Genomic DNA, 22,956 nt, shown 5'->3' with positions numbered 1-22,956 from the left:
AGTTAAGTAATGATGTATTCTCAAAAATCACAAATTTAAACTTCCATTGTAGAATACGGGCTTAGCCTATACAGATGTTTTATCTCAATTGGGCCGAGTTAATAAAAACGAGTAAAGGAGTTTACAAGTCTTAAATGTTCATAATTTGAGTATTTACTTGAACAGAAGTGATTAAACACAAGTATTTACAAGTCTGTTAGTAAAGCCTTGCCAAGGAAGTAGGCCTATACCCTCAGAAACCTGTAAATTTTGTGTGAATAATCACGAGCAAATACTTGCCTAATGAGTAAATACTTGTTTTTCAACAAGTTATCAGTAATCCATGCTCGTTTAAGTTTACCAGTTGTCGATAAATGCATGTAACACATTCAGTATAGTGTAAAACATTTATTTAAATGATGATGCATGACTCAAGTGATTTACGCAAAATAATGCATGGGGAAAAGATGGAACCTTAATTAAAGAGTCCAAAAACATAGATTTTTTTTTTATTTAATTTTTAACAGAAGTGGAACTGTATTTCTTTGTTATGTTCAAGCTATGTGTTAGGCCTAATGAAAATCCACAAGTCTCAATAATGCAAAACCTTCACAATTTAAATGTTTAAACAAAGTTCTTGGACCGTCAATAATAATATGAGATGCTTGTACATCAAGCTAGGGTTATTTATCTTTTTATGTCTCAAAATAGCTTAAAAATCTTTCATTTGAGCACATAGGCTAATGTTACAAATTTTCCGTGGTGTGGAAGGACCTCCAGATCCCCCTGCAACATTCCCCCCTAAAAATATACTAAGTCTAGGACTGCCCTTGCAGTGAACGTATGCACGGGGTAGCGGATTTCTACCCCCGGATATTTACCCCCATGAAAAAACGCCTACGTCATTTTGACGTCACGAGGGGCGGGGCTTATATATGTTCGAGAAACTGCCCGCAGCTGGAAATCTACCCCCAGACATCTACCCCCGGACATCTACCCCAGGAAATCTACCCCTTAGCTCTGCCGCGTATCGGCCAATATTCATTGTTGTAATTGATTTTATAAATTGCTTTACCTTCTTATACCCAGTAGTAAACATGCGATATGTCAATGTCTGTTTTAACATTATCCATATTTATAATTCAATGGGATTTTTATTTTGTGGGGAGCTTCCGGTTTATTCAATGTAGGCCTAGTAGTGATAATTGTTTAGTAAACCAAAACTCAGTTGTAAACTGTTAAATTGAGAAAGAGGATCAATAAAAGTCAGGTGTATAATGGTAAATTTTTCATATCATCTAGTAGTAAAAAAATTTAGTTTCTAAGATTTTAGATGCGTACTAAGAAAGGATTTAAAGTATCTTCTCTTAAATACCTAAAATAAGACAATTTAGTTTTAAACTTTAAACTTTAGTTTTAAACAATTAAGTTTCGGTTCTTGTTTAGAACCATCTTCAGGCCTCAAGGTGTCAAGTGATCACTTCATTCGAAGGTCGTTAACAGAGTTCAATAAATAAAACATATACAAAACACGATACACGGAACGGACACACATTACAAAAAACACGAAAAACACGAAGGGACATTGACAATCGATCGTGACCGGGCTGAGGTAAAGTCTAGACTTTATTCAGTTCCTTTTTACTATAATGAGAAAGCAGTAGCATAGATTAAACATACTCCCTAAAGCCGGATTTTCCTAGGCGCGGAAGTGGGGAGCGGAGAGCGGACTCCACTTGTCTTAGGTAATTTAATGTTACTGTTTTCCTAGAAGTGGAGCGGAACACCATGTTAATCTCTTTTCTGCTCTCCGCGTTCCTCTCTCCGCTCTCCGCTTGGCAGGGCCGGTTTAACCCGTACGCGAACTAAGCGGCCGCATATGGCGCCACGAAAAATTGGCGCCATATGCGGAACAATTTTTTTTTTAGTGATCAACGTTATTTTGTTTATTTTCGCTCAGAGTTCAAGTATTCAAAGCACCACAATAAAGGCATTTATTCTGTTTGTACCAACAGCATATGAAAAATGCGTATATTTGTACAGCACTACAACTCAAGGACTTAATGCCATTTGTATAGTAATACCACGAACAAAACAACCTGCGCAGAAATGAAAAGATCACGTGGTTCGCGCCGGTAGGTGTGGCGTACCATTCAAACCTGCGCGGCTCGAAACGGCCCAGGGTTTCTTTGTTTCTGGTATTACTATAGTTTCGATTTGTAGTGAGCTGACGCTCGGCAGTCGGCAGTCGGCAGCGTACTACAGCGCGGCGCCTGTGGGTTTCATTTCATGACTCATGTTCTGAACCACATTGATACCAACTCTGCAATTAAAGAACTTGCCAAGATCAAAGCTAGGAAAACTTATTTTTAACTGCTAAGAGCTTTTGAACTGTTGAAATTGATAATTTTGTATTCTTTTTGTCAAGGCACTGTAATAAATTTGGTTTTCATGTTTTCTTCATGTTTAATGTGTTCAATTAGGCTTTAACTTATATCGCATCCAAGTTATCCTGTAATAGTATATTACGTTACTAGTCCCGAAAATAAGTGTTTACCGGACGAGTGTGGTCGTTCCCGTGCGAGACGGTCTAGTACGGGATTACCATACGAGTCCGGTTAACACATTTTGGACAAGTTACGTACGATAGTTTACGCCATACTACTAAATCTGTACAAATCCTTACATATTACCACCAACTAAAGGACTAACCTTTAAGAGAGGTTATGTTTTTGTTTATAACCACTCATTGTCACCCAAATACAGTGTAATCAGCTGATTGGTGTCCGGTAAAACTCATTACAGTACAGTAGTGCGCAATGAAACCCCATTTGATTAAGCTGGCGGCAAACAGCTGTTTTCTGGACTAAATCCTTGTGTGGGAAGTTCGTCAAAATAGTGTAGTGTGGCGTATTGTTTTCACATTTATAAATAAATTGTTAACTTAGGCCGTGATGCTCGTCAAGCATGACGTCACGATAGAAGACGGCAATGACGTAGGTATTTATTTATTTATTTTCCAAGGAAAGATTAAAACAAGCAGCTGATCACAAACGGCAAACATTACGTCATTGCCGTCTTCTATCGTGACGTCATGCTTGACGAGCATTATGGCCTGTTTTTTTTTTTTAGTGTAGCCTTGGTTTTGCTAAAGTTTATACGATGCGTAAAAGTGTAAAAATGTTAAATTCCTGGGAATAATAAACAGTCTTTTATTGCAAATTCCAAGTATTCTTCTAACCTAAACTTATAAAAAAGTTCTTCCCAAAATCTTTGGGGAAAAATTCACAAATAGAGTTAAGTAATGTTCATGGGTTGTGGGTGGGGTGGTGGGGGGGGATTCTAAGTGGCGCTGATTCGGGTGTTCGCTAACACTGAAAAATTCCTAGAACCGGCCCTGCGCTTGGGTGCCTAGGAAACCCCAACTTAGGCCGCGGCCTTCGAACTGGCAACGTCGCAAGTGGTGTTGTAACAGCGGTTTTGTTTGGAAGTAGCTAATGGTATTTGCGTATTTACGAAAGATTGGTTACTGGACTATGACAATATTGACTCGCTTAAAATTGTACAGATATAGATTTTAGTTCATATTGTTTCGATTTTCAATTCTGTATGTTTTATTTTCAATATTTTAATAAATTTATGTTCATAAATTTAAATTTAAATCAATAAAGTGCGAATTAATGAGCTGATGTCACCTGTCTACCATGTTATCTTATGGGACGTCTGTTACTGAACAACACCACTTGCGAAAATGACAATTATACCAGGCCGCGGCCTGTAGTTAAAGGCGGCCGTGGCTTAAGGGTGTATGTTTAATCTATGGCAGTAGTCTGTTACAGACCATACAGACCCTAGGAACATGTTCCTAGAGTTAAAAAAAAACTTAGGATTTATTACTGCGGTGAGATGGTCGTTTACGTTTCTGAACTGATTGAACTGAACAAGAAGAAGAAGAGTAACGTTCGTTCGGTTCGTCTACTCGACGTTCTGTACCCACGAGCACCTCAGCTTCCACAAGCAGAGAAGGCCTTCGAACAGTTCCTGGGATAACAGGTATTTGTGTAATAGCTTCACCGTATATCTTTATTGGACCTGTTTCTGTTTAGATAGTTGTTTTTTTCAACAGTTACAGTTGCGAACTGTGCATTGTGATTTTGAAAAGGTGTTTATTCTTTAATCTTTACTGTTTGTTATTGTTTACTTTTGACTTGAGCTGCTTGAAAAGGTGTTTTATGATTATGAAAATTTACGTTTTGTGAGTGTGCTGAAGCTGATTTGTTATTAGGTAAGTATTGACAATTAGCCTAAATGTTTTGCGTGCATGAATTAATTATAAAGATATAAATGTTTACTTAACCTATATTTTTCGGATTCCTCAAGAGAGAGTGATTGTTAGGTTAGGTTAGGTGTTTGCTTGTGTGTGAATTTGTTAGATTGCAGTTTTGGTAGTGGTAGGTCTAAGTTAGCCTCTAAGGTAAACTTAACTTAGACCTAAACTCCACTGAAAGGCCCAACTAACTTAATCAAAATAAACCTAGACCTACCACTACCAAAACTCAAATCTAACAAATTCACACACAAACGCAACTCAACCTAACATTAACAATCACTCTTTCTTGAGGAATCCGAAAAATATAGGTTAAGTGAACATTTAAAACTTCATAAATAATTCATGCACGCAAAATATTTAATTGTTAATACCTGATAACAAATAATCAGCTTCAGCTCACTCACAACACTTTAATTTTCATAATCATAAAACACCTTTTCAAGCAGCTCAACGCTGCTCAAGTCAAAAATAAACAAACAGTAAAGAATAAACACCTTAAAATCACAATGCACAGTTCGCAACTGCAAACAGTGCAAACTGCAACTGTTAAAACGAAACAACTATCTAAACAGGTCCAATTAAAGATATACAGTGAAGCTATTACACAAATAGCTGTTATCCTGTGCATATGGAAGCTGAGGTGCTCGTGGGTACAGAACGTCGAGTGGTTCGTCTTCGTTCCGTTCTGTTGTTTTTGTTTGTATTCGTTTCGTTCGTAATCGTATCGTTCGTATTGTATTGTAAGCATTGTCATTGTAGAGGTTAGGTATAGCATAGCAATCAATCAAATTTCAAATTTGTTGTTATTTAATTACCAGTGAAGTGAAGACCTACTACAGATATTTATCGAAATGGCAAGTATCAATATTTATAAGCCATAGTAACTTATTTGTTTCATGCATATCTTCTACTGAACAACGTTAAGCTTAAGTTTTATAGCGTAGGCTAGCCTATTACATTTCGGCCTGTCTTATAGCGATGAATACGCTTGTTAGTTGTCCTTACTAACCTTAAAACCGGCATTGCCTAACATGTTTCCTATGACTGCATTTAGATTTTTTACCTTATTTTTAAACATGTTAGGTCCACTTATAATTCATTTTTCAAATAACTTACTACACTTTAGGTTATGTTCAAACCCAGCTGAACGAAAATATAATAGCCTATAAGCTATAAACACGAAATTACAGGTTAAATTGTAGTTATAAAAGTCAATCAGCTGATCATAGTATTATTATCTTTGAGTGTTGCCAACTTATGACCAAGCGTACACGGATTACTTGCATAATAAAATGGGGTAACAGATTTTTATCCCCCTAGAATTTTACCCCCCAGGGCAAACGTGACGTCACGAACCAAGGGGTAAAATTCCGGCCGCGAACTTTTGAGTTTCACGACATCAGTTTGATGGATTAAACACGGAATTATACGTACGGTAGGTAGTAGGCCTATATTTTAACGGTTGTGAATTTAATCAGAACACATCAAATTATAAATACCACCCCCGCCGCAGCAAACCTGCAGACTTAGCGAATTTCCATTTGCCTCATTGGATTTACACTAAAACGTCTCCTTAAATATATCACATTTATTTCCTATTTAAATAGAATTAATTTAACGAGTACCGGTACTTAGTTTTGCTGTAACATGGAGGGTAAAAAAGTGTTTTTCATGTAGGCTAAAATGTTAATAGGTAGCCTACTGTAGTTTAGTAAGAAATGAATGTATTTTCCAAATTTAATCAAAATATGTTCATAAATAAGCAAATTACAACAATTGACAATTGACTCTCCATAAGAATAACACGGGAATTTTAAAATTAAAATTTTTTTGAATTTTCTCCGTAACCCTTAGGCACATAATAACGCTTCAATAAGTTATAGCCTACTAAATTATTTGTTTCTTTAAGCTCTACACAATGGTTTGGAAAGTAATTGTGAAATTTTGTGTTTTTAGGGTCAAAAATGGGAAAACCCTATTTTTACCCCATAAAACCCCCCATAAACCCCCGTTCCCATAGTCCGATCATGCTGGTTCGCGAACTCATTCAAGTTTATCCTGCTTTACACCTTTATACCAAATTTCATCAAAATCGGACAAAAATTACTCAAGTTACCGCGTTCACGGACACATATATACATATATATATATTACATGTATAGGCTATATAAAAATTTTAACAAATGGTGTTTTTGGCCTCTGGGGACATCAAAATGAAAAAGTAAATTGGTCCCGGGTCTAGGTCTTACCATGCCACCTATGGTAATAGCTTACTTCCCTATAGGGAAATTCGCTAAAATCTAGAAACGTGTAAGTTAAGAAGAGACATGGGCAGTCACCATTTGTAGAGGCCAATTAAGTAGGCCTAAGATTGGTCTACGACAAAGTAAAAAAAAAAACTAGACCTCTGTGTGGTTTCATTTTAAAAGGCAAACTTATCAATAGGCTATAAAACATTATCATCCACTTTTTCTTTCACTGACTATAATGTGTAATGTGTTGGGTAATTTCCTGTTGAAGGGTACACCCCCATTCATTATTATCGATGAATTGTTTTGATATACAGTAACTTATTGATATTTTAGTTTTTCTTTATGGTGCACATTCCTTCTGTTTGAATAACTTATCTTGATCGCATTTAAATTACAAATTGACAACTAATCTTGTTTGGGCAAAATAATATAGTCTATGTATTAAATGACAAATGACAATTCTTTATTGCACATAACATCTGTTAAAGTTATTACAAATGTAATACACAGACAGGTACATTGTCAAGGTTTCTAATAAATAAGGAAATCTAAATAGGTATAAAAAACCTAGGATTTAGCCAGTAAGTTACCCCTACAAAGCTACAGCATGGTGGAACTGTTTATGTTAGGAGATGTTGATGAGAGATTGGGTGTCTGTTACCACTACCAGGAGTCGTTGAAAAATTCCTCAAGAGTGTAATATGCTTTTTCTACTAAAACTGTTTTGATTTTGTCTGTAAATTTTGCTAAGTTTAATTGCTTTAAACCATTCTGTGTTTTCAAAGAAAAACTCTTAGATTTAAGAACAAAAAATGAAATAAGCAGTAAGTTAGGTTTTTATACATTATTTTAAAGATTATTACTTGGGAAAATTTTTAGCACTATTTGACACTGTCTATAGTTCAGAGTAGCATAGAAAAGCCTAAGTTACGTGAAAGTTAAGTAATGATGTATTCTCAAAAATCACAAATTTAAACTTCCATTGTAGAATACGGGCTTAGCCTATACAGATGTTTTATCTCAATTGGGCCGAGTTAATAAAAACGAGTAAAGGAGTTTACAAGTCTTAAATGTTCATAATTTGAGTATTTACTTGAACAGAAGTGATTAAACACAAGTATTTACAAGTCTGTTAGTAAAGCCTTGCCAAGGAAGTAGGCCTATACCCTCAGAAACCTGTAAATTTTGTGTGAATAATCACGAGCAAATACTTGCCTAATGAGTAAATACTTGTTTTTCAACAAGTTATCAGTAATCCATGCTCGTTTAAGTTTACCAGTTGTCGATAAATGCATGTAACACATTCAGTATAGTGTAAAACATTTATTTAAATGATGATGCATGACTCAAGTGATTTACGCAAAATAATGCATGGGGAAAAGATGGAACCTTAATTAAAGAGTCCAAAAACATAGATTTTTTTTTTATTTAATTTTTAACAGAAGTGGAACTGTATTTCTTTGTTATGTTCAAGCTATGTGTTAGGCCTAATGAAAATCCACAAGTCTCAATAATGCAAAACCTTCACAATTTAAATGTTTAAACAAAGTTCTTGGACCGTCAATAATAATATGAGATGCTTGTACATCAAGCTAGGGTTATTTATCTTTTTATGTCTCAAAATAGCTTAAAAATCTTTCATTTGAGCACATAGGCTAATGTTACAAATTTTCCGTGGTGTGGAAGGACCTCCAGATCCCCCTGCAACATTCCCCCCTAAAAATATACTAAGTCTAGGACTGCCCTTGCAGTGAACGTATGCACGGGGTAGCGGATTTCTACCCCCGGATATTTACCCCCATGAAAAAACGCCTACGTCATTTTGACGTCACGAGGGGCGGGGCTTATATATGTTCGAGAAACTGCCCGCAGCTGGAAATCTACCCCCAGACATCTACCCCCGGACATCTACCCCAGGAAATCTACCCCTTAGCTCTGCCGCGTATCGGCCAATATTCATTGTTGTAATTGATTTTATAAATTGCTTTACCTTCTTATACCCAGTAGTAAACATGCGATATGTCAATGTCTGTTTTAACATTATCCATATTTATAATTCAATGGGATTTTTATTTTGTGGGGAGCTTCCGGTTTATTCAATGTAGGCCTAGTAGTGATAATTGTTTAGTAAACCAAAACTCAGTTGTAAACTGTTAAATTGAGAAAGAGGATCAATAAAAGTCAGGTGTATAATGGTAAATTTTTCATATCATCTAGTAGTAAAAAAATTTAGTTTCTAAGATTTTAGATGCGTACTAAGAAAGGATTTAAAGTATCTTCTCTTAAATACCTAAAATAAGACAATTTAGTTTTAAACTGTTAAATTGAGAAAGAGGATCAATAAAAGTCAGGTGTATAATGGTAAATTTTTCATATCACCTAGTAGTAAAAAATTTGATTTTAGATTCGTACTAAGAAAGGATTTTAAAGTATTTTCTCTTAAAGACCTAAAATAAGACAATTATTAAAATTCAAATAATAGTCACATTGAATTTTTTTTAGCATAGCCTAATATATTTTAATATATATCAACGGTACGCCTAAATACCGCCATTGCAGCACATTCGCATATTCAGAGATTGTATAAAGTCTTATTGGAAAATCCTGCCTTAAAACCAAACTTGTCAACTTATGTCCTTAAAAAAGTGTTCAAAAGATTCATTCATAAGAATACCATATAGGCTAGGAAGTGAATAAGCAGGTTTCCTGCCAGTAAAATGTTAAAATGAGGCATTTTAAGGTACTGTAGTATACAGAACAGAATTAGGTGAAACCCGTCGACATTGACGGTTACTTTCAAGGCTTATGCTAACTTAATTCATATAACTGCGATAGATTGAAGTAATAAAAATTTTGAGCATTTAGCTCTTTAGCTTTTTTGATGAGTAATAAGTGTAAAAGCAATGATTACATAATGCTCCGTAATCTTTGGTAAAAGCAATAATGACTATTGCGTTAACCTAGTTACAAAATATGGTTGATCATTCAATGAATAAAATTGTACGTCATAAGAGTTATTATTACAATGTTATCTGGTTTCTCTTCTTTTGGAAGAACCTTTTAAATAGTATTAAAATCGTATTGGTCAATCTTTTGTGATAAACACTTCCGATCTGCACTCGTGCATGCGCCGTTAGCTGTTACTGTATGTGAAAGTTGGTCAACAATTTAAATCACTGTCTGGAAATAAATAAAATGCTTAAGGGTCACACTTTTGAAGCCCTTTATCAACATATATTTTTAAATACCATTTTTCGTTGCGCTGGATCTTAAGATTTAAAATTACACCTCAATCATATATGCACCCCCGTATGCACAATCAACTATTATAGTTTCATACGTACTGAAGAAGTGCTGTTAACTAGTAACAAGTTGATACACGTAAGAGCACATAGGGAAACCCGTTTTAACTTAATAGTAGAGAAAGGCAAATTTGTTTATGAGGAATAAGCTGCAAGCATTCGTACTGTATAAAGTTTACTTTGGAAGTAGTATAAATACTTGCAAGTATACCCTCAGATCAGTGAGTTACCCTCTCATTTAGGTAAGTATTTTACTTGCAAGTAAAGAGTCGTTTTTATTCACAAGAGTTTACTTGGAGGGATGAATGAGGATTCTGAAAATGACACGTTGAAATAAAAGCAATCATTAGTAGTCATTGTATATTTTAGAAGCAAATAAAAAAATAATTTGAAAAAAATCTAATTTTGTCTGTTAGGCTACTGCCTACCTGTGAGGGTATGCAAACTGAAATTGATGCCATTCTGTCAGTAACATCTTCATAATCCAATAGTCAATGGTAACACCTAGTAGTTTAACACATACAGACACTATTCGTTCTACCCTGTATATGTTCTTTCCCTATTTACAATCATTTGTCATTCATAACTTATTCTTCTGTTGATTTCTTTCTTTCAGCTGCCACTTTCACTTCTTCGGACTGCTCAGAACCACCCTATGGTGAGTAAACAAAAAATTTTACTTACACCACATAGTCCTATTTATTTTTATCTCTTTGTTCATGCTGTTGTTTGTTTTTTTTGTTGTTTTTTTTTTCACGTTTGTTTGTTATATATTTTATGTCTCTGTATTATTGAGACCCGTTTACCCTAAACTTAATGTGCTTGGAAATTGAATATGAATCTGAATAAAAACAGTTTTGAATTTAATCTCAGTACGGTAATTGAATGTGTAAATTACTTCAAAATAAGTCAATGTAATGTATCTTCTATTATTCTAATTCCGTAAGGAATTTCTTGTGCACAGCAAAACTCTTTTATTTATTAACCGATTTTGATGTTTGATGTGTCAAATTAAAGGGAGTTATCTGCAGAAGTCATGGAATAATTTTTGTCACGCTCAGTTCAATGTGCTTCGCCCCATTGGACTTTAAATTTTCCATGTATTTTTAAATATAGGCTAGGCCTAAGTGAATATTTAGTTAATTTTATCAAACATATGATTCATTTGCTTTAAAAAATCATCTGTCTTCATAAAAGTAGCCTTTTTCCCTACTGTCATTTTAATGTTTACTTTTTCTGTTTACCTATCAGTTTACTTTCAAATACAATGATAACTTATGAGATGGGATAGTTTATTTATGCAGTTCCATTCATAGGGAGTAAAAATCAATCTATTTCATTATGTGATTGTATTTTTTTCAGATAAGGTGTATTTTAATGTTTTCATAGATATTTTTATGTGTTGGGTTTTCCAATTTTTAATTTTGATTATCATAAAATGCCACCTAGAAGAAACAATTCCGTGTTCGGCTAAGTATTAACAACAGAGATCGTATGATAATAAAGCTTGAAAAGTTACCTATGTTGGTTTTTGAAATTCAAAGGAATGTTATGCGAACGCTTGATTATTTTTTAAATATTGCTCGGACAGATGCTGTCACAACAGACTATTTTGACTTAGGAGATCTTAGCGTACAGTACAAAACAGATTTAAATTGCCAATACAATAAAATGAGTCAGTTTCTGTTTTCGAAATAAAATCCATAAGTAAAGAAGCTAAATATTTGTAAAATAATATTATGGGATGAAGCTTTTATGTCCAATAAGTATGCTTTATCTTCTGTAGAATTATTAATGCGAGATATTGCCAGAAGAGAAGGCCAAGACAAGCTTTTTGGTGGAGCGGTTTTTGGAGGTAATTTCCGGCAATGAGCTACCATAGTCTCTGGTGCGAGTCGCTGTGCAATGGTAGAAAATTCAATAATTAATGATATCACCTTTATGGCCAATGTTTAAAAATATTTCACTTGCTAAAAACATGAGAGCAAATCCAAGTGAATCAATATTTGCTGAATATCTTTTACGAAAAGGGAAAGGCCATAATGATCTTTGTGAGACATTGAAAAGTCTTCCTCCAAAATGTTTGTGAATATAAGATATCAAAATATCATTGACAAAATCTTCAGTGAAGGATTCTCTCAAGATGCTAAAAAAAGACAAAAATCATGCAATAATTTCACCAAAGAATGAACATTAAATAATAAAATAGCCAACCAACTATAAAATGACGAGTTTCTTCTCAGTAGATACTTTGATTCAAGAAGGAGAACAGTTACATCCACACTTTAGCACCAAGTGGTTTTATGTCTCATAAGTTATGCTTTAAAAAAGGTGTAATAGTAATTTTACTAAGAAATTTAAATCCATAAAAAGAACTGGTTAGTGGAACCAGATTAATGGTGAAAGAGGTTAATTATTTTAAATCTTAAATCTGGAAATGATTACTGGAAGTTCGGCTGGAAAACGAGTTTTATTATTACTTTTAAGTTTAGAATCATCAGAAGGAAATTTTCTCCTGAAATTCAAACGTCGGCAGTTCCAATGCCAAATTGCTTTTGCCATGACCATCAAAAAAATACACTTGAAAAAGTTGGTCTTATCTGCCATGCTTTCAACATGGGGCATTGTACGTACCGCGCTTTTGATTTTGAACTAAAAATAATGGTTAAAGAACAACGAAACCAAGGTCATCCGGTTCAAGACGTTATTATTTGCGCAAAGAGATCGTATGGAAAGAGTTTCACCTTAAACATTTCAAAAGTAAGATATTAACTGTTCTGTAGGGCAGTATTCTGAACTCTGTTAAAACCTTTATTAAAACGGTATTGAGTATTGACTTTTGATTTATTATGTAGTGACAAGGTAAAATGGTATTTAAATAATTATTAAAATGACATTGAAATGTAGTTAATATTATTAACTGGAAACAACTAGTTATTTACTATTATTGGTATTTAACTATTTGTTGAGAAGAATATAGAACCAAACTTATGATTTGACTTGATTTCGTTTTGAAAAGGATAACTTATCATGTGTCCTCTTAAAAGTTTAAGGGCTGATTATTTTGTGTTTGATTGAAGATTAAAATTGCACTGATAAAAGATTAGACTTTTGCTAAATATAAGTAGCCTATGTCAGAAATCTTTAATTGTTTGAAAATAAGACTGTTTTATTAATAGACTTAGGTAGGTATTCTAAAAGTAGGTCTAGTATTTAGATTGAAAATACATGCATCAATTTCAACAGAGTTAATTTTTTTTTGTCATCTGTGAGTGTATTTAAGATGGAGGATAAATAGAAAAAATGTACGCTACAAGAGTTTGATCTAAGGTAATCGATTAACATCTATTCCTAAAGACTGAGGAGGTTGATATAGGCTATATGGCCAGAAAAAGTACCTTTAATTATTTATTTCTCAAATTGTTTAGTTTTTTTCTAACTCACTTCTAAAGGGACAATATTTTAGATTCATTGGACTTTCGGTGACGACTGTATCAAAAACAGGAATGTTTCAGTCCACCATTTAAGCCTCAATCATAGACAAATAGAATAAATATAGACTGTCAAAGGAAGCTTCCGGCGCCCACCGCTAGGAGTGCCGTGTAGTTACAGCACACACCGCTGCAGGCAAGGAGCACAGGAGCCGTATGCTACCAGCAGACGCTGCAGCGGTGTGTGCAGTAACTACACGACACACCTAGCGGTAGGCGCCGAAACATATACTAACCGCAGCACTGCTGCTGGTCTATATTCATTCTATTTGTCTATACCTCAATCCAGAGAGCCATCTTCAGGATGACTTAACTTCCACACAGTTGACATATAAGTTTATCCTCAAGATGGTACACTGGTACACTACATGAAGGCCGAAACAATGGTGAACAGACAGAAGTGTTTCATAGTTTTTCACATGGTTGTAACCCAAAAATAACAGATCAACATATGACAGTGGAATGCTATTCCATGCAAATTAGACAAAAATAGGCTAAAACTGTTTTTGATTTAATATTAGTCTCTACTCTAAAATAACAATCAGAAACTGTTACAATACTGTAATACTTTTTATCATATGAAGGTATCTGTGCCAAATTCTAATGTCTGGTTTATTATTTTCACCTGTACATCGTACAGCTGGTAGAGTTGAAGAATGGAGAGACTTACAACGGACATCTCGTCAGCTGTGATAACTGGATGAATATCAACTTGCGAGAAGTCATCTGTACCTCAAGAGTATGTATTTGCTTCTTGTTACATATCATATAAATAGCCCAGTGAGCAAAAGGATAAACTCCATGGTTTGTTAACTATGGTCAAATAGATTATAGAATAGGACTGAAACCAGTTCACTTCGGGTAGGGAGAACGTGGGCTAAGGCAAGCGGCATCCAATCAGTGTTCAGAAGATGGTCCACTGTTGCCGAGGTTGTGTCACAAGCTCAGTCTCTGCCCATCAGCCGACCTGTCATTTTGAGTAAATCCTCTCGTTGTGTTTCTAAATTGCCTGAGAACTTTTATCCACGCAATGAATACGGACATATTAAGCGACGTTGGTGGCCAAGAGTATGCTTAAAACGTTAATGATGTCGTAAATGAATTATATGTAAACTTTAAGTTATTTTTTTTAACCGATATCAAATTTAATGCCGTAGACATATTTAGACAAACCACAATATTAGAAAGTTAACTGTCAATATTGAGTTCTCCGTAAGTGTGAGCTCAGTCGAGCGGCAGTAATAAGAATAACGGAGCTAGCGTCACAATAGGTGTTTAAAGAGAGGTAGTTAGAGAGCTTTGAGGTGATCCCTAAACATTAAACAACTTTGTTTCCGAAACAAAACGAAAATATCACTGAAAGTAACATTAAAGTATGCTTAGCCTATAGTTCTATGGAAGGTTTTATCCTCTTCATTTCCATGTTTATTTTGTTTCATAGCCTATGTCAAACTCTAAGCTGAGAAACATGATATTTTAGAAATTATATTTAAAAGTTGTTTGGAATACATAAAACTAAATATTACTCTTCTTGTACAATAATTTCTTTAATGTCTCAGTTGGTAATCGTATGACTATAGACAGAAGAATTAAATATAGACTGACAATAGTGCTGCGGTTAGCATATATTCTGCCGTCCACCGCTAGGAGTGCCTTGTAGTTTCGGTGCACACAGCTGCAGCGTCAAGCACTAGCGAGCATTGCCATGACACGTTGATAGTTGGAGCCAGGATTGCCAACTTCTGGAGAATTCCCCGTAATCTGGGGAGTAGGAGTTTGTTCCGTTATCATTCCATGTTTTAAACATATCTGGGGATTATAAAATATGGGATTCAATTATAAAATAACGGGATTTCAGATTTTTGTGAAAATTTTTTACTTTACCCATTATGAACAGTGGGTCTGATACATTGGTAGCATTTAGTTTGCAAGGGTAGTAGTGCTCAGCTGGTAGCAGAGGGTGAATCGACAAGACAAATATGAAATATTTAGTACGCTCTAGTGGCACATCACGGAACCTTCCTTTGTCAGTCTATATTTAATTATTTTGTCTATGGTATGACTCTAGACAACATATTTCTAGGGACATGTGACCATATCAAATTTATTTTCATTTTGTATTTATTAATTTTATGATTATACCTTTTTCAAAAACAAAACCTAGGAGCCGTTTTAGCTATTTTGGAGAATTATTTGTAGTATTGAACTACTCTACAAATTGTAAGATTGGAGGTAGGGGATGCCAGGCTGTGAAAGTCGGCTCAACAGCCAAGAACGATTCCCAAACAAATCTAGTGCCATCAAACATCAAAGCAAACTCCAGTACCAGTCCTATTCTGTAATCTATTCCACTATAATTATCGGGTGATTAAGCTTTATCCTAACTAGCTGCATCCCTGCGCTAAGGACTTACACGATAGGGCGCATGCGGAGTAAACCTCCGCAAACTGACATTGCGTCACTGAATTCCAACTGACAGCAAAATGAGGAGGAATACGGGGGTAAAAATAGCTTAGGGGCATTCCCAGGATGAGGTGCGTGAAGTGTAGAGCAGGACACGACTGCTGACACCCATTATTCATATTTATATTAACAAAAACTACAGGTGCGGAGGAGAACTCCGCAAGCGCCCACTCAAGGGTTAACAAAACAGTAATTTACCCCCCCATGGCTCTAAAAAATTAGGGTTTAAAAGTTATTGCAACTTTTGGGGTTTTACCCATAAAATGCCATACTTAACCTACTCCCATCGTTTGGCATGATAAGGGTTGTTAACAAACTAATGAGAGAAAGTATGTGTCAAATTGTTGATCACCATTAAATACTAATAAATGTGGTAGTGAGTGACACTTTGTTGACTACTGTCACACAGCTCTGTGCAGATACAACACAGCAAATCAGCACTGATTCATCATCTCATGATACAGTAACTGGTAGTATTGTTCTGTAAATGCAATTCATGAACCCACACCAGAATTAACAGTTAGGACCTAGAGTTTTAAAAATGCAATAGCCATGTCAATTAATGTAGCCTACACAATGAGGAAAATTGCTTGTAAATTAATTGAAGATGCAAAACCAACGCCAAATTGTATCATGATATTTCATGAGGGAAGTGTAACACAAGATATTTTTTATTCCAATTAAACCTAAGGTAGGATTCTAAAGATTATACTTGTTTTAGGATGGTGACAAGTTTTGGCGGATGCCTGAGTGCTACATCCGAGGCAGCACAATCAAGTACTTGCGTATCCCAGATGAGGTCATTGATATGGTGAAAGAAGACATTGCAGCCAAGAACCGAGGACAGCGGGACATGAAGGGCAGAGGTGGTGGTCAGAGGGGCAGAGGAGGAGTCAGAGGTAAGAGATACGAAAACAGTGTGTAGAGTGAAAAGGCACTACTAGTCAGAGATAAGAGATACGAACACAGTGTGTACAGTGAAAAGGCACTAGTAAGAGGTAAGAGATAGGAAAACAGTGTGTAGAGTGAAAAGGCACTAGGCAGAGGTAAGAGATACGAACACAGTGTGTAGAGTGAAAAGACACTAGTCAGAGCTAAGAGATACGAACACAGTGTGTAGAGTGAAAAGGCACTAGTCTGAGCTAAGAGTTACAAACAGTGTGTGTAGTGAAAATGCACTAGTCAGAGGTAAGAGATGCAAACACAGTGTGTAAAGTAAATATGCACTAGTAAGAGGTAAGAGATGCAAACACATTGTGTAGAATGAAAATGCACTAGTCAGAGGTAAGAGATACAAACCCAGTGTGTAAAGTAAATATGCACTAGTGAGAGGTAAGAGATGCAAATTCAGTGTGTAGAGTGAAAAGCACTAGTCAGAGGTAATAGATACAAACACAGTGTGTAAAGTAAATATGCACTAGTCAAAGGTAAGAAATGCAAATTCAGTGTGTAGAGTGAAATGGCACTAGTCTGAGCTAAGAGATAAGAACAGTGTGTGTAGTGAAAATGCACTAGTCAGAGGTAAGAGATGCAAACACAGTGTGTAAAGTAAATATGCACTAGTCAGAGGTAAGAGATGCGAACAGTCTGTAAAGTAAATATGCACTAGTCAGAGGTAAGAGATGCAAATTCAGTATGTAGAGTGAAAAGGCACTAGTCAGAGGTAAGAGATACAAACACAGTGTGTAAAGTAAATATGCACTAGTCAAAGGTAAGAAATGCAAATTCAGTGTGTAGAGTGAAATGGCACTAGTCTGAGCTAAGAGATAAGAACAGTGTGTGTAGTGAAAATGCACTAGTCAGAGGTAAGAGATGCAAACACAGTGTGTAAAGTAAATATGCACTAGTCAGAGGTAAGAGATGCAAATTCAGTATGTAGAGTGAAAAGGCACTAGTCAGAGGTAAGAGATACAAACACAGTGTGTAAAGTAAATATGCACTAGTCAGAGGTAAGAGATACAAATTCAGTGTGTAGAGTGAAAAGGCACTAGTCTGAGCTAGATGATACGAACAGTGTGTGTAGTGAAAATGCACTAGTCAGAGGTAAGAGATGCAAACACAGTGTGTAAAGTAAATATGCACTAGTAAGAGGTAAGAGAAGCGAACACAGTCTGTAAAGTAAATATGCACTAGTCAGAGGTAAGAGATACAAACACAGTGTGTAAAGTAAATATGCACTAGTCAGAGGTAAGAGATGCAAATTCAGTGTGTAGAGTGAAAAGGCACTAGTCAGAGGTAAGAGATACAAACACAGTGTGTAGAGTGAAAAGGCACTAGTCAGAGGTAAGAGATACAAACACAGTGTGTAAAGTAAATATGCACCAGTCAGAGGTAAGAGATGCAAATTCAGTGTGTAGAGTGAAAAGGCACTAGTCAGAGGTAAGAGATACAAACACAGTGTGTAAAGTAAATATGCACCAGTCAGAGGTAAGAGATGCAAATTCAGTGTGTAGAGTGAAAAGGCACTAGTCATAGGTAAGAGATACAAACACAGTGTGTAAAGTAAATATGCACCAGTCAGAGGTAAGAGATGCAAATTCAGTGTGTAGAGTGAAAAGGCACTAGCCAGAGGTAAGAGATACAAACACAGTGTGTAAAGTAAATATGCACCAGTCAGAGGTAAGAGATGCAGATTCAGTGTTTAGAGTGAAAAGGCACTAGTCTGAGCTAAGAGATACGAACAGTGTGTGTAGTGAAAAAGCACTAGTCAGAGGTAAGAGATACAAACACAGTGTGTAAAGTAAATATGCACTAGTCAGAGGTAAGAGATGCAAATTCAGTGTGTAGAGTGAAAAGGCACTAGTCAGAGGTAAAAGTTGGGAACACAGTATGTATAGTGAAAATACACTAAATAGATAATTGGCCAGTAAAAATAGGTTTTTGCCCGGAAATAATTCTCGGAAAGCTGGAAATCGTTTTAATCCTTTTGTTTTATATAGAAGTAAAAGGATTTGAAGTTTGTCCCATTTTTCCAGCTGAGATTCTGCCTGGGACCACAAAAACCTTGAAATTTAGGGTTATTTTTTAGTTTTTACTAAAACGTAAAAAAACCGTCCAGCCTACAGAAAAACAAATAGTAAAGGAATTGTAGAGCATAAAATTCCGCATCCATTGAGTATATGGTGATGAATATCGAACCAATATTAAGCTATTTATAGTAATTTAAATAAAGTTTTTTTATTAAGAAATTACTGAAAATTGCATATTTAAATTTTTTATTTCTTCTAGAAAATGGATTCCAAGTACATTTTTATTTACAAAGTAATTAATACAAATTACAAATACCCTTGCCGCAGCAAACCTGCAGACTAAGTGATTTTCCATTTACCTGGCTGGATTTATACTAAAATATTCCCTAAAAATTTTCAGATTTATTTCCTATTTAATTAATATTAATTTTAGTGACTACTTAGGTTTGCTGCTACAGGGAAGATATTGAGATGTGTTTTTTATTGCAATGTCGATAGCTTAGTATTAAATAAACAAAGTTTTCAAATTTGGTTTAAATATATCCATAAACATGCAAACTACAACAGTTTATTTATTCTCTGTAAGAATAACATGGGAATTTAAATTTTTTTTTAAATTATCCCTGTAGTGATATGATCAGAAAAAGTAAAATCACGGTGCAGTATAACATCCAAAGTCTTAGCAGTGTGGCTCACATTCAAATCCTTCTGATCAAGTTTCATCAGCACGTCTCCATCAATTATCCTTTGGACAACTTTGGGCGTAGCAATAGCAATGTTGAGAACTGTGCATTTTTTTCTATTTAACTTGAGACCATGTCTCATTGACCACTCACTGACGTTTGCCAAATCCGAGTTCACGCTCGCAACAGCCTGGTCAATTAAATTGACATCATAGGATAAATGCAACTGACAGTCATCAGCATAGGCGTGCACATTGCAGAATTGTACGCTACTGGAAAGGTCTCCAGTGTTAAATGGGATCCAGACAGCTCCCCTGCACGCCCCTGACTTTGGCAAGGGGAAGTGACACATCAGCTCCCACTCTAGTCACCTGTTTTCTTTTTTCCAAGTACGACTGCACCCAAGCAATTTAGTCTTAATTTAGCTAGTAGTAAACTGGGGCTAAATGCACTAGCCATAGTTTACTTAAAAAACATTCTTGGTAGCTGTCACTACAATCGTCTATATATTAGTTAGTGAGCATAGAAATATATTATCATCACCATCATGTTGTTCAATTTCGGAAACTTTAATTTCGGAATCACATGACGTCGGTCGGGTCACTGACCCGATAAAGACACGCTCAAGGGAATTTGTATTCCTATGTGCGACCGGAAGATCAATTCTGACTTTGTATGTTGTTTTTGTTATGTTACTTTCTGAATGTGTACAAGCAGATTTTCGGTATTACATTTTGATGTTGATAATTATTTTTCAAATAAATCTAGTACAAAATGACGTTTTTCTAGATGTTTGGTAATATTTACAGCCGATGCGCGAACGGAAGATCTTTACATACAATACTATTATTTAAATATCAATTCCTTGGTGTCCTTCAGATTACATTTTCAACTATTACATATTAAAAATAAAAAATTAAAATTTTGCAAAAATATGAGTTTTTTTTCAAACTTTAGAGCACATGCTCGACTGGAATATAACGACCAATATTTTTAATATCTTTACCCTGTTTCGGTCTTACAATTTAGCAACTTTTCCAAGGTATTACAACTCAAAAAAAAGTTATTAATTTTTTTCATTCCAACCTACTATGCATTGTAACAATAACAATGCATATCAGCTGATTGACAATGAAGTAAGGAAATCAGGGATACCGACATCTGCTTGTTTTGTTGGTAAATAGTGTATCACAGTAATTGTAATTTGAACTGTGTTTATGAACAATGCCCTGTTCCTAAGAGTATAACAAGTAGGCCTATAAAAGAATAACTCTTTCCATTAAAATTACCTAAGTGGTATAAAGGTATCAATTATTTAAAATGGGGATGCCACTGTGTGCGTATTTTAACACAAAGATGAGTGTAGGATGTGTGGCGTGATCTTGTAGTCTTGTTAGTGACTAAGGCTAACAATGTTGGCCTTAAGTGAAGGTTAAAAAATAACAAGAGTGTTCTGTTTTAGGTGGTTTTGGAGGGAGAGGCAGACCTGGTGGCCCCTTGGCTCGTGGTGGCGGTGGCAGAAACCCTCCACCAAACAAGACAAAGCCTTTGGCTAAATAAGATCCACGTAGATAAATATAGTACTAAGCAATGTAAATATATCTGTAAAACTTATATCTGTAATGTAAAATAAGTAAGTTTATTTGTACTTTATGTACCTATTTAATGGACTTCATGACTAAGTTTCTAATTATCCCACACGGGATATTTGTTTTAGGAGTTTTAATCCTACAGAGTATTTTTTTTTTTTTTTGTGTTAGGATTTGTTTTCTATTAAGTAATATTAATTTTTAATTTGTAAGTTGTTTTTGGTTCAATAAACATGTAAATATTTTTTGAGAGTTTTCATTTATCTTTTTATTAGGGGTTTGTTATTATTGGTATTGGTAGATGCAAACACATAATAGGCCAACCTTGTCTTCTGACCTAACCAATAAACACCTCTGTGCCGCTGTTGTAGAAACTCTGGTTGGAATCATTTAAAACTATCATTCCTTTCTATCTATTGTCCTGAAATTGTATGTCTCAAATTTTGGGATAGATATTGATTATGAAAAGCACTTACTTGGTATCTTCAAACAAAATCTTTGCTTTAAAAAAGTAAAAGGTAAGATAAGTGATTTCCTCCTTTTCTTTGACAGTGTTTACAACCTAAGTGACCTTACCTCCCTAATTCGATGAAGGTGTTTCCTGAAATGTCTTAACCCTTTCAAGAGTAAATCCAAGCCAGTTTTTCTAAATTTACATCTCTGTGAAGCTCTGAAAATATCAATTACCCTGAGTGCAGTTCAGTTGTCTTCAGATCAATAATTATATGTTTGTTTGTGTCAGATGCTGTATGTTGGTTAGGCTATGGTAGTAACACTCTTAACCGAAATGCAGAGCGAGCAAAACAGTTAATCCTTCTAATATTATTTGTGAGAAAGTTTGGATGTTTGTGACAAGTAAATGAAAAAAACTGGTCGGATTGGGCTGAATGAATATCTGGTGCTGTTAGGGTTTGAGTTAGACTAGTATTTTTCTCCCCACTATAAATTCGGAGGTTGCTTATTTATTTTGCAAATAACTTTTACATGGTAGGGAAACCTAGTAAAGTGGACAGTAATATTCTGAAAGAGAATATAATTTCCTACAAATTAGAAACTATACATTTATTGAAAATACCCAATAAAGGCAGTCATAAGTTGCCTCCAAATAAAAATTTAAAAAACACAGTAATTAATGTATTTATTCAAGAAAACGTGTTTTATTTTTAATTTTCATCATACATCATAACAAAAACAAACTCTCATAATTATTTGCAAATCTACATGGTTTAAGCTTTCCAACAACCCTTCAATTAATAAAATCGGTCGTGTAGAACTGTAGATTTAGTTGTACAAAGTTTAACAACAATTAGGTACTCTAATTCAGTATTTTCTCACCACTATAAATTTGGAGGTTGTTTAGCTTTTTTGCAAATAACTTTTAAATAGTGAGGATATTGACCAAAATGGAAGGTGATATTCTGAAAGAGAATAACATTTCCTACAAATTACTATTATGTAGTTTTTGAAAATACTCAATAAAGGCAGCCTAATGTTGGCTAAAAATAGAAACTTGGAAATAAAAACTTGAAAAAAGCAGTTTTTAATGTATTCAATTCTTGGTTATTTTGTCTTTTTCAACCTAAAACATAAAAAAAAAATCAAAATTTCTTAATTATTTGCAAACCTACACAAATTAGGCTTTCCAACAAAATCGTTCACTGTAGAAGTCTAGATTTAATTCTACAAAGTTTACCAAAAATATCTCTAATTCAGTATTTTCCAACAACTATAAATTTGGAATCGCTTGGCTTATTTGCCAATAACTTTAAAATTGTCGGAAAATTGACAAAAAAAGTAGCTCCAATATTTTGAAAGAGAATACAATTTTTTACAAAGTACTACTATGTTGTATTTCTTCAATATAGGCTACTTAGGCAACCAAAAGTTGGCTATAAATT

General features: G+C 34.8%; 1 protein-coding gene across 1 annotated transcript; it reads left to right on the top strand.

Moving 5' to 3' along the window:
- The first annotated feature begins 5,024 nt into the window (after positions 1 to 5,024).
- LOC128982430 (U6 snRNA-associated Sm-like protein LSm4) lies at positions 5,025 to 21,303 on the top strand. Its single transcript, XM_054401392.1, has 5 exons — positions 5,025 to 5,163; positions 10,480 to 10,521; positions 13,995 to 14,093; positions 16,539 to 16,716; positions 20,932 to 21,303. Exons 1-5 carry the CDS (start codon positions 5,161 to 5,163, stop codon positions 21,027 to 21,029), a joined length of 420 nt encoding a protein of 139 aa, XP_054257367.1. The 5' UTR covers positions 5,025 to 5,160; the 3' UTR covers positions 21,030 to 21,303.
- The last annotated feature ends 1,653 nt before the right edge of the window (positions 21,304 to 22,956 follow it).

This window comes from Macrosteles quadrilineatus, unplaced genomic scaffold (assembly GCF_028750875.1).
Source record: "Macrosteles quadrilineatus isolate MER2022 unplaced genomic scaffold, UCM_ALF_1.0 Scaffold_1__1_contigs__length_201487025, whole genome shotgun sequence".
Classification (NCBI taxonomy): Eukaryota; Metazoa; Arthropoda; class Insecta; order Hemiptera; family Cicadellidae; genus Macrosteles; species Macrosteles quadrilineatus.
The sequence above is the reverse complement of the archived record's forward strand: the minus strand, read 5'-3'. Positions and strand labels throughout refer to the sequence as shown.

Coding starts and splice junctions, on each gene's coding strand:
- LOC128982430 (XM_054401392.1), top strand. Junction 10,522..13,994: donor CTGCTCAGAACCACCCTATG/GTGAGTAAACAA, acceptor TACATCGTACAG/CTGGTAGAGTTGAAGAATGG. Junction 14,094..16,538: donor AAGTCATCTGTACCTCAAGA/GTATGTATTTGC, acceptor TACTTGTTTTAG/GATGGTGACAAGTTTTGGCG.